This window comes from Nannospalax galili, unplaced genomic scaffold (genome assembly GCF_000622305.1).
Source record: "Nannospalax galili isolate Female #2095 unplaced genomic scaffold, S.galili_v1.0 scaffold417, whole genome shotgun sequence".
Classification (NCBI taxonomy): domain Eukaryota; kingdom Metazoa; phylum Chordata; class Mammalia; order Rodentia; family Spalacidae; genus Nannospalax; species Nannospalax galili.
This window is the reverse complement of record NW_008340785.1, coordinates 3,602,492-3,615,173: the sequence shown is the minus strand read 5'-3', so window position 1 is coordinate 3,615,173 and position 12,682 is coordinate 3,602,492. Positions and strand designations below refer to the sequence as shown.

Below are 12,682 nucleotides of genomic sequence, written 5' to 3'. Positions count from 1 at the left end.
CTAACTGATTCTAGAGAAAGGTTTGAGTGAAAAATGAGTGAAGCCCAGCTTGGGAGAACATTTTCATGAGAGATCTAAAGGAACAAAACTCTCAGAGTTCAGGCTCACTTTTAAAACTAATGTTAGGAGTTAGGCTACTCAGGTACGTGGCTTAGGAACATCGAAGATGAGTATTATAAAAGAAAACATTTAAAAGTTGCTGGAAATAGTCCTACAGTCATATAGCAAATAAGGACACATTCATTCAAAAAATATATACTAAAACTCATCAGAAACAGCAAGACTGTGGGGTGCATAAAACAAAACCCTCTTCATTTTTACCCACTCACAGTTCATTAAGATGGAAATTCCACACCAGACTATTAGAGTCAACATATTCCCCCCAGCTCCCAGTTGGAGAGCTATCTTCCCATAAGAGATAGGACATCAATATGCCCAGCTACCTGTAACTTAAGACAAGTTTCAAGAGAGGGTAGACAAGAGGTGGGGGCTCCTTTCGGGTCCCTACATGGGATGGAGGCTTTACCTTGGGAGTGGTGCTCCTAAGAAGATGGGGTCCCTTGTTGTTTGTGGGATAAGGGTTACATGCTGGGAGAGGCAAGTCAAAAACACTGAGAGATGCTGCCCCTACTCTCATTACTGAAGGAAGGTAAACTCCTTGAGGGTGTTACTCAAAAGTGGTAAGGGCCTGGAAGATGGGTCAGTTCATAAAAGCAAACCTGACAACCTGAGTTCAATCCCCAGAATTCATGTAAAAAGTTGAATGCAGTGGTACACAGATGCAATTCCAGTACTTCTAAGGAGAGATGGGAAGTAGAGACAGGAGAATACCCAAGGAACTCTCCGGCTGGTGAGCCTGGAGTACGCAGTCCAACAGCAGAAACAAGCATAGAGAGCATGCTTCAACAAGGTAGAAGGCAAGAACGGATTCCCCAAAGTCCTCTCATCTCCATATGCATATTGTGACACATGTGTGTACCCATGAGGGTGTATGCACGCACACACCTATACAGCCATACATTTAAAAAAAAAAAAAGGGGGTGGGGGGAGCTAGAGAGATGGCTCCATGGTTAAGAGAGCACTGGTTGCTTGCACCCCTATGGTGGCTAACCATTGTCTGTAACTCCAGTTCCAGGAGATCCAATGCTGTCTTCTGACTTCAATGGGCATTGTACAACATGGGTGCACTTGCATGCAGGCAATACACGCATACCCATAAAAAAATAAAAAATAAATAAAACTTTTTTGAAAAATCATGATTGGGATTGCCCACAACTCCACTGATCTGGCTTACAGATTTTGCTTGAGGACTTGGTGGTTAAGAGAGCTTCCTGCTCTTCCAGAGGACCCAAATTCGGTGGCTCACAACCACCTATAACTCCAGCTTCAGGAGATCCAACCTCTTCTGGCTTCCGAGGATACACATATAGCATGTACTCACACACTCCTCTCTCTCTCTCTCTCTCTCTCTCTCTCTCTCTCTCTCTCTCTCTTTCTCTCACACACACACACACACACATCTATCTATGTTTTTTTATTCAAATTTTGCAGCTAGGTAAATTGTCTTGTCCTACTCAAGTCAAAACTTAAGACAAAATGATAAAAATTCACAAGTATTTGTTACTAGCATATGTTCCACAGGGGTAAAAAAAAAAAAAAAAAAAAAAAAAAAACCACTGAAGGTTGTGGCAATAGGCAACTAACTGGTAAGTTACTGTCAGTTATAGGCTAAAGTATAGACCGGCTACTTTCCTAGAGAAGAAAATTGAGATGCATATTCCTCTAGACAGAATATGAAACACTAACCAAAAAACTATCCTTGGAAGGACCAGAATGTATTAATCTGTAAAATATTTTATGCCACAGTGCATGGCTAAAAGCAAAGTATCAGCCAGTAACTAATGGAGCTTAACAGCTGGCTGATGTCAGAAAAAAGTCACAATAGACTACACAGACCCATGAGATTCATAAAATATGTAAATCTATAGAGGCAAGCAGTGTGTTCATAATTGCTTATAGCTAAAAAGGAATGAGAGACTAAGAACCACAAATAAAAAGTAAAGGACTTCTTTTGAGGTGACAAAAGTGCTCTAAAACTGTGGTGTTGGAACTTGTTCATATGAACTTACAGCAATGATAACAGCATGCACAAGACCCATGCAAACTCCATCAGACAAAAACCAATATAGAGCTGGAGAAACAGACAAGAGCCCCCAACCTCAGATGAGGAACTGTTGGCAGCTGATCCCTGCTGGGCAAGGGAGAGTTGATCTTCTTTAAGGGAGTGACACTAGATAGGCTGAACAGGCTCCAGTGGATGAACTCATATGGAGGGACATCTGAGTACACAAACTTGACTCGAAAGGCCTTAAAATATACGACAGAATGCATGAAATCCTGTGGGCAAACTATGGTGGGTTGTAGATGGGGAGGAGGTCTAAATATGATTAACATGTTTTGTATGAAATGCACAAAAATTCAATAAATATATATTGAAAAAATAAAGCTGTGGTCCTGATTCTAAATATCTACCAAATATATTAAAAATATTGAATTGTATGTTTTAAATGTGTGAATGATACAGTGTTTAGATCTCAAAATTGTTATTAAAACTTCATAAAATGTTTTTAAAACAGAAATCTGCCTGGATTCCCTTTCTTCTAGCTTGTGATTTATGTTCTGGTTCATAACTAAATATTTGAACAGAAAAACAAGGTATCTAGACATAAAACCTTTTTGCAATTTACCACCCTGTCTTCCCTCCCAGCTCCCACTAAGGTTTAGTAAGCACGCTGAGGACTGTCACATCAGAGGGGACCAGGACTTGAACTATTCCCAGGCTACAGTCAAGCAATGCCTACAGAAATCAAAGTTTATCTGAGATAGGAATCTATGACATTTCTAACTAGGACCCAAAAAGCATCCCAAACAATCTATGCATACAGACGGGTGACTGAGAAGCCAGCACAAACAAGCTGAGAATTCTTTAGTGATTCATGTGGGCTGCCACTACCCACCCCAGATATGGTGAAATGATTCTTCAGTTGAATTCACCTTACAATTTTTTGACATATATTAATTGTGCAAAATTATACAGTGCCTAGAACAGACATGTATAATGAACAGGTACAATGAAGGTTTCCTTATAAACATAAAAACTGGGGTGAGAACATTTGCAAAATGCTGTTCTCAAGGGGACAGAGAGATGGCTCAAGAGTTAACACCACTGGCTGTTCTTATAGAGGACCTGAGCTTGATTCCTATATGGCAGCTAACAACCATCTGAAACTCTAGTTCCAGGGGATTTGATACCCTCTTCTGACATCTGTGGGCATTGTACTCATAAGTGCACTTATATACATTCAGACAAAATACTCATATTCATAAAATAAAAATAAATTTTAAAAAGAAGAAAATGCTATTCTCTCTCTTTTTAATAGAAGGCACTACTTGGCTGGTAGTTGTTTCAAATGTTAATTTCTGATAAGAGTATTTTGAGTTTGTCATGCAACATGATGTAATTTCACATAGGTATTTTAAATATTAAGTATAAAATTATTAAACAAAATATGAGATAAATACAATGGGAAAGCATTAACAACAGCTCATGTTTATTTAGGTTACAAGAAGAAATATTCTAACTATAAGTAATTTTATTGGCTTATGATTCATTTTTCTAACATTTCTACTGAGAAAATCTACTAAATGAATGCTTTATGAGATGTGCTAAAAACTGGAATAGAATCTTCTGAGACTGTAGAAATATTTTCTCTTGTATGTTATACACAGGATCACTGTTAATAGTTTTGAGACTGGTAGTTCCAGTCATGCCTGCAAGAGTAAAAAGTCAATGACCTCTAGAAAAACATTTTGTTGTTTGTGGTTATAAGAGTCATTCATTGCTAGCTGCCAATCAGAATGATCATTTAATTGCATAGGTCCTTCCATCGATGAAACTTTTTTTTTGGGGGGGGGTCTTTTTGAGACAGGGTCTCCCTGTAGCCCCAGCTGTCCTAGAACTCACTATGTAGACCAGGCTGGCCTTGAACTCACAGAGATCCATCTGCTTCTGCCTCCCCAGTGCTGGGATTAAAGGCGTGACCAGCATGCCCAGCTGAAACATTTTAATGTTAGAAAAAAAGAGGTTACACATAGCTCAAATTGTTTAACTCTATAGCTTCTTTGCCAAAAGATTAAAAATACAAAATGTAATAATAAAAGCTAACTAGAAATTAGCTTATGAGGGTGAAACGGTCTTTTGAGAAGCAGGAATAGGGCAACACTTAGTGAAGAACTCTAGTGCATTTTGACTATAAACACAATATTTACAGACATGATGGGAGAATGTTCAATGAAAATGTCTTTTTGCACTTAAATGAAGAATCTTAGAAGAAAAATCTGCAGCAAAGCTATTCTAGCTTTACTGGTTTCATGAATGCAAAGAAAAGCCACATTTCTAAAAGAAATCATTTCTAGTCAACAAGATCATCCTGATAGCTGAACAAAATTGCAGATAAAGCTGCATTTTACAGGACTCAATTTCAAATATAGCAAATATTACTTTTTTATATTCAGTAACGAATAGAGTACTGCTAGTATAAGATCAATTTGTCCAAATTCCAAAATGAATCACACTTGCCAGGAACCTATACTAGGCCACCTTTTTTTTTTTTTTTTTTAAACTTCAGGTGTGAAGTGGTAAATGACAGCTGTATTTTCATTTTATTTTATGCATTTTTTATTGTCTGCATGTATATAAGTGCAGCAATATCTGCAGTGTCCACAGAGGAGAGAAGAGGGCATTGGTTTCCCTGAAACTGGAATTACTAATAGCTGTTAGCCACCAGGTGGGTGCAGGGAACTGAACCCAGGTCCTCTGCAAGAGTAGCAGTGCTTCTAACTGCTGAGTCATCTCCCTAGCTCAATAGCTGTATTGTAAACAGCATTTCATTACAAAATAATGTCTTACATTTATTTTCTATAAATAAGAGATAAAATATATGCAGCATAAGATTTTATCCTTTACCTCTGGGATTAAATGTAAACTGTCAGAAGCACTTGCTTGTTCCCAAATCAGTTAAAATAATCTTCACATAGAAGTAACACAGACTCAGAAAAACAAATGACTTATGTTCTCCCTCATATGTGGCTCCTACCACCATTCCAGGTCCTTTTAATAAGATGATGCTATACAGCAGTCCCTTCTGCATGAAATAACTACCATCAGCACGACTCTGGCTGAGCCTGCTCTCTAAACATAGTCACAATTAGGCTTGTTGACAGTTGTGCTCATTCATTAAAGGAGTGCCAAGCAGGGTCACTGGACCCTCACCTGAGTATCCAGCCACTCTTCCCAGCCAACCAGTCCATACTTGGAAGACAAAAGAAAAATGAGGATGAACCCAATGGAGGGATGCTTTTGGAAGCCCTTGTCAAGAAGCTCCAATGGACTCTCATATGAACATTTGAAAATTGCCCTGTTCTGACTTTTTTCTATTTCCTTGTCTAGAACTTGTAATGCTAATTACTCTTGCCTTTACTTCTCCTTCACATCTCCCATTCATGATTTAAGGACTTTCTTCTCCCCTTAGAGACAAGAGTTATGCAATTTTGGAGTCTTTTAGATAGACCCACTGAAGGGGTACTCCAATTGCCTCACCCTGTGTCCCTGTTCAGCATGGAAGACCCAGAGTTGTCAGCATCCCTATTCCCTATTGGCAATTTGGGTAACCCCTTCAGAGGATGGCGTGATAAGAACAGGAGGTAGGAATTGGCTAGGCAGTTAGGGTAAAAAGACCCCAAAGAAATGTAGCCACTTTCTTGGCTAAAAGTCAAAATGTCCTTGGGCCTTTTAGCAACATACTCTGCTCCAAAGGCCAAAAATATCAAAAGTATTTGGGAGCTTGTATCTAATCCTTAAAAGATTTTAGGGTTACCTCTTCAGAGAGGGGAATATTGGAGGGGAGGGAGTGGGCATGGATTTGATCAAAACACCTTATATACATGTATGAAATTCTCAATAAAGTATTTGCAAAAATAAAAAAATAATAGTGCTTTTATGAAAAAAAAACTTCACATAAATCTAATCTTCTAAGTAGTCTCAAGGATATAAAGTTGCAGTGAAAAATAAAATCCTAATACCACTAATTTATTTTTGTTCACTAAACAACCTAAAATGTCCTGCCTATATTAAAAAACAAAAAACATTAAGCTATAATATCTGTAAAATTTTGTAATTAATACTATAGTGATTGACAAAATTCAAAGTTTATGTTGGAAAATGACTAGAATGCTCTGCCATTCTTATTTACACAGTATTTTGTTGATATTCTGGCTATGTGAAGAAATTTATAAACAGAAACGACCTATGGAAGGACATACTCTATATAATCATTACAAGACTGGTCACCCTCCATGAAAGCAGCTGAGGAAAAGCTAGACAGCTTTGAAGAATTAGTAGTAAAGGCATTGCTCTGTTAGATTATCAGTGTGATACTTCACACATTAATTAAATTTACTATCATGCAAAACAAGAGCACTTTTTCAAACCTAAGTGTTCCTTTTAAATTTTCTAATACCAGAGAAAGAATTAGTGTTCATTTTTTCAGAATTGACATTTTTAAGGTTTTAACGAATTATACATATTTTTTTAAAAAATCATCAGAAGCCACCAAATTAAAGAAGTGGATAAGCCTTTCCATCATTTGAGGAAAGTAAAGAGTCATACTTATCTCTACCATTAATTTTCCATGCCAATCATATCTTAATAAATACAGCTAAGTTGGCCAGCGAGCCACTGTACTGGCCATCTCTCTGAGTAAAATATATACCATACCCCTAGGACCTAGACAGCTGAAACAGATGAGATGCTGTGGTCAAAAATGAAAAAGAAAAAAACAGCTGTTGTTTCAAAAGGATAAAAGAAATTAATAAGTATAATGCCTAATTCACAATATTTGGAAATAAATGTGTTATTAATTTAGTTTCAATTCTCTAAGAAGCTTAAAGGAATAAAAAATGTTTGCTCAAGTATTTAAGACCAAGGATCAAATGGCATAAATCACATATTCTTCTATGCACATGCTTATATACACTTATGACATATTTACATGTGGCTAAAGGCCTGATTACAATGAAGAGTAAATTATGCATGTTGAAATTTTTATAAATAAGCACTGAATGACTATACTGTGAAGGACAGTACATAATAAACACAAACTGAATGGTATCACGGTCAAAGTTTCATGACAAATCATGTGTGGCAGGCTAAAGGGATGGCTCAGCAATTAAGAGCACATACTGTTCTTGCAATACCAGTATCAGGTGGCTCACATCCAATATCTTCTTTTGGCCTTTGCAGGCATTGCACTTATGTGCACATACCCAGACACAAGCATACAAATATATGTACATATTTAAAAAATAAGATCTATTTAAAAATTCATGTGCTGATTGCTGTTAGTTTAAATAAAATAATTTTGGGTAGCTCTACTTCTTGTAAATATCTAATAATTCTGTGATTTTGAGTGCTTGTGGAAGAACTGAAGCTATGTGTGTAAGAATATAAACTAACTGTCAGAACCTCTGTGAATCAATCTACCAGGGTGCTATACTTGGAGATAAATCATTCAACAAAGGTAAAAGATAATAGAAGGAGACTTCATTTAATTTTGGCATTCGAATCATCACTTTTATTTCCATTTTAGGAATAACATTAGGGTGTTCTGGCTGTGATAATTGTTACCCATTGAATTCAGGGTCAGCTCATCATTCCCAATTGAGGAAGACCATTGTTTTTGTTTGTTTTTTAGAAGACAACCATTCTTGGGGCTGGAGAGACGGCTCAGCAGTTAAGGGCACTGACTGCTATTTGCAGAGGACCTGGGTTCGATTCCCAGCACCCACATGGAGGCTCCAGGTTTGGAGCCTTAACTCCAGTTCCAGGGGAATCCGAAGCTCTCTTCTGACCTCCGCGGCATTGCATGACACGAGTGCACTCACATACATGCAGGCAATACACTCATACACATAAAATAAAAAATAAATAAGTAAAAAAAGAAGACAACCATTCTTTAGTCTAGGATACATGCGTAACTGTACTCCCCTGCTAGAACCTCCAAGAAAGTTCTCAAGATATTATTAGAAGTAGGAGATATAAAACCACAGATTTCTTCAATAAAATCTGTCCAATGGCTTTCTGTCATACTTGGAACAAAATCTAAATGTTTTCTCATCTTGTCCAGGCTACTCTTCTCTATCACCTTCCTCTCATCTCACTGCCTCAACCCATGATTTCTAGGACAGCAGCCACCCTCCTGCTAGTAACAAATACTCTCAGACAACTTGTTACGCCCTTTCCCTGGAAGGCTGTACTGGTCCCATGGCTATCTTCATTCAAATCTATGTTCAAATATTACCTCCTTGGCAAAAACTTGATGATCACTCTTTCAAATGAAGTCCCCTCTGTCACTGCCTTATATTCTATTTATGTTTTTAACTAGTACTTTTCTAGCAGACAAAAAATAGCACCTCATTAATTTTCTATTTTCTCTAACCTTCCCCACTAGAATGGCTAGGGAGCTGCCTTGCTCAACAATGAATTCTCAGTGCCAAGGAGCATGTCTGGCATATAAGCAGTGGCTAAGTAAGTATCTGGCAAATGAATAAAGGAATGAGAGTCCTTTTAGTTTCCAAATTTTCAGACTGTGAATTATGTGGCCAGAACTTTAGTAAGCTCCAAATCTCTGAGTTACCACAGTATCATTCTGAAGAAACTCAGTAGAATATAAAGACATGAATACGTAAAGTATTATCACATGACAACACAGAAAGAATAATGGTGTTATTAGGAGGGTGAGGGAAGTTAAAAGAAACACTGTCAGTCCTACATAAAGGGTGAAGAGTCTCTTTCCACATTTTATTAAATAACGCTCTGTAGAATCTTAACAACTGAGGAGGTATTTTTAGATGAGCATTCTAAGGACAAAGACACTTCAGGGGAAACTTCGAGCACTGATGTTTAGTGAAGTACTATATGTGCTCAAACACATACAGTATATATGTACTTGCATAAGATGAGGATACGGAGATAGGGAGGAAATGACGTACTTAGAGTGTGTTTTAACTGTTACATAATAGAGGTATTCCACAAATAATAGAAGTGCTACATTATTTCAATCGACAAGTATCACTTAAATCACACTTGGGGCTGAAATAATGGCAGTGGGGCAGCATACTCAGAAAACAGAGAAAATCAGTTAACAGGAGAGACAGGATGATAACAGAGATCTTAATATGAGAGTATCGATGGGATACTAGGGAGAAGACAGAGAAATGCTTTTAGGTTACCAGTATCGAAGGGTTGGGGCACAGAAATGCAGCTCACCATAGAATGCAGAAGAAAGGTTGATAGTAGGAAAAAAAAAACTGATAAAATGGGCAAAGATGGGCTACAAATGAGTTTCCAGATGGAAATACCATATGAAAATCAAATTACAAGTAGACTCAAAACATTCCATACTCTCTTATGATCAGATTACTGGCACCCTAAATCAAGTGTGTTCTCAGTAGTTGAGATACACTAAATCAATTAAAGAGAGGGAGAAGCAAAGAATACAGAACAATCTTCCCATTTTTTTTAGAGAACTGATTTACTAAGAATTTTCTTATTAATAAATTTTGTTCTTTCATAATTTCAAACATGTACACTATGTATTATGTTCATATTAATATTAAATAATTTGTGGATTTCTCAAGTACTATTACAATATAAATGTGCTTTAATGCTTTTAGGGAATATAAGCAGTGAGAATAAATCAGTATACAGCTACATTCAAATAAGTACAAAATATTTCTTACCTGAATTTCTAAAACCATTCTGTTAATTTCATCTTGCTGGTTCTCTATTATCTAAAACACAGTTAATAAATCAGTTTGAATCTTTTCCACTGCTTTTCACCAAAAGTAATAACAAGAAAGCATAAAGAAATAAAAATTTATTTTAAAATGTCTTCATTTTTGACTTAGTATTCATACTAAGTATCCCCCTTAAATGGCAAGATAATTTGGACCACCCATAAATAAAACTGCAAAAGTTTTCTTATAGTTCTTCATGAAACTTTTAAAATTTATAAAAATAACTGAGACAGACTTTGAATAATTTAGGAAAGGAAATGCTTTTTTGTTTGGGCTTTTATCTAAGTTTAAATAATTTATATTTGCTTAAGTTGCTATCTTTTTTCCAAATCAAAGCATTCAGGTTAAAAACTTTATGTTGCTAAATATCAGTAAAATTATAGCTCTCATAAAACTGTTATACAGGTATGCACTCATCTCCACCGTGCAGATTTCATCTCTGTTATGAGAGCATCTACCCACCTTATTAGCAGTCTCATTTTGTTCTCTGAGATTATCATTTTCACTTTGAAGCTGCTTTGCATCTAGCATGGGAAGGCGGATTCCATCTTCAAGGCATTTTTCTACCTTTTGCTGCAGGCTGTTTGTTTTAGAAAAACATAATTAAATGAAGAAAATAACCTCTATGTGCTGCTGTGTTGATGCTATCAGCTTAAATGATAGCCATTCATAGGGTCTGCCTCACTTTTTAATCAAACAATCAGATCAAAATAAAGTATATTAATATCTGTAGCTGTATTTTATATAAGAAAGAAAGGTCCACAATTAGGTAGAAGCTGATCATCTTTTCAGAAATGGCAAATTTGAGACCACAGTTGCTTAGAACGTGTCACCCCAGGCCTTATTGAAGTCCACTACCCAAATCTGAGTTCTATAATGTAACCCTATTCCTTCCTTCTTCTCTAAACGAGCATCATATTAAAAAACAAAAAACAAAAAGATAAACATAAAGGAGCCATAGAGAATTACTTGAACTAGAGTCGGGAGACTAAGAGCCTTAATGTATGCCTCAGCCTTTTACTCGGTGTGACAAAAATCAAATTGTAAGGATTATTTTTGCCAAACTAGCATTAGTAAAACCAGTTCTACCATGCTTACAATTCAGTTTATCAGTTTGTCATGCTGTCCATGAAAAAGAGGAAAAAAGAACAATGCCCCTCTGGCACATTAAAAATGAAAGATAAGGGGAAGGTTCACCTTGAGAAAGAAAGAATTTGAGTTACAGAATCAAGTTATTAAAAATAACAAAAATAAAAACAGCTTCAAAAAACTAAGAAAGGCTCTACTTTAGCTTAGAATTATTCTCAAGCATTACAGTCTTCCAGGCATGGTGGTATATGATTGTAATCCTAGTACTTGGGAGGATGAGTCAAAAGGATCACTGTGAGTTCAAACCAAGGCTAGGCTACACAGTATGAGGCCAGCAGGGCTATGTAGTAAGACCTTGTCTCAAACAAACAAACAAAACAAGCTGCAGAGAACTACAAGAAATTTTTTATACAATTTTGGCTTTCTTTTCTTTTTTTAAAGCATTACAGCAAACTGAAAGCTTTCCCTTCAAAAAGAACTAATGCTGTATTTAAATTGTGGACAAAGAACTGATAGTACTAGATGGCAGAATAAGGGCATCAGATATGTTTATAAATAATGGTACCAAAAATTCTTTTATGCTTTATCAATGTAATGCACTGCTTTGTGATACACTATTTGTCATGAAAAATATTTGCTTTTCAAACTATGCGTGAAAATAAATATTTCTCATTTGCCAACTCAGTGTAGGACATTATTTTCCTTGTACCTTTAACGTTTCAAGAAAGATAAAATACACTTAAAAAATTAAAGTCTTTGGACTTGGGGAGATAACTCAGATAGTCTGAGTGAGTACAAGGATCTGAGTTCAAACCCCAAAACCCACATTAAAAAGTGGGCATAATACACAGGCTTGTAATCTCAGCACTGAGGAGGTGGAGACAAGCAAATTTGTCACACTCACTGGACAGTTGATATAGCTTACTTGGAATGTTCCTGGCCAGTGAAAAATTCTGTACCAAAAAACAAGGTAGATAGCTCCAAAGGAATGACACCAGAAGCTGACTTCTGGCTTTCACACACAAGCATTCACATGCATATACAAATTAAAATCTTTAAAATCAAAAAGGGGGGCGGGGCAACAATGAGAAAAGGTACTGTGCCGTGCAGACTACCAACTAAGTTTTCTTTCTTGTGTATGTTCACATTATGTAGCAAAGCCATTTAAAAATAAATCTTCTGAACAGAAGAGGAACTAACTTTTGTATTACTATATATTTTATTTTAACCTTCTCTTCTAATGAAAGCTTTTAATTACACAATCTAAGAGCCCTTAAAAATTCAAAAAGCCAGAAACTTAGAAATATTATATAAAAAGAAATGTAATTATGTAATTTATAGTCACATACATATCTGAAGTTCTTTTGAAATTTAAGGAAATTCTAGAGCCAAGAAAACTTACATACTATTTCCATCCCTCAAAGTCAAGTGATACCACTGTTAATATAAACCTGAAGTTATAAACAAACTTCTATCCAAAATAAAGAAAATTTCTAGGATGATAGTGTCTCAGTATCACTATACAAATGGAAAATGTCAAGCTGGGTGTGGTGGTGCACACCTTTAGCCCCAGGCAGAGGCAGGCAGATCTCTGTAGGATCGAAGCCAGCCTGGTCTACATAGTGAATTCCAGGCCAGCTGGGACTACAGGGAGACCTTGTCTCAAAAAGACCAAAAA

General features: G+C 36.4%; 1 protein-coding gene across 2 annotated transcripts in view; it reads right to left on the bottom strand.

The window, feature by feature from the left end:
• The window catches only part of Cep85l (centrosomal protein 85 like), a 176,628-nt gene that overhangs the window by 20,068 nt on the left and 143,878 nt on the right, over positions 1–12,682 (bottom strand). For both annotated transcript variants that reach the window (XM_017798871.2, XM_029564808.1), the window contains exons 9-10: positions 10,378–10,495; positions 9,859–9,909 (exon numbers count right to left, since the gene is read on the bottom strand). In XM_017798871.2, the coding sequence (XP_017654360.1) occupies positions 9,859–9,909; positions 10,378–10,495 (169 nt within the window). The remainder of the gene's footprint in view (positions 1–9,858; positions 9,910–10,377; positions 10,496–12,682) is intronic.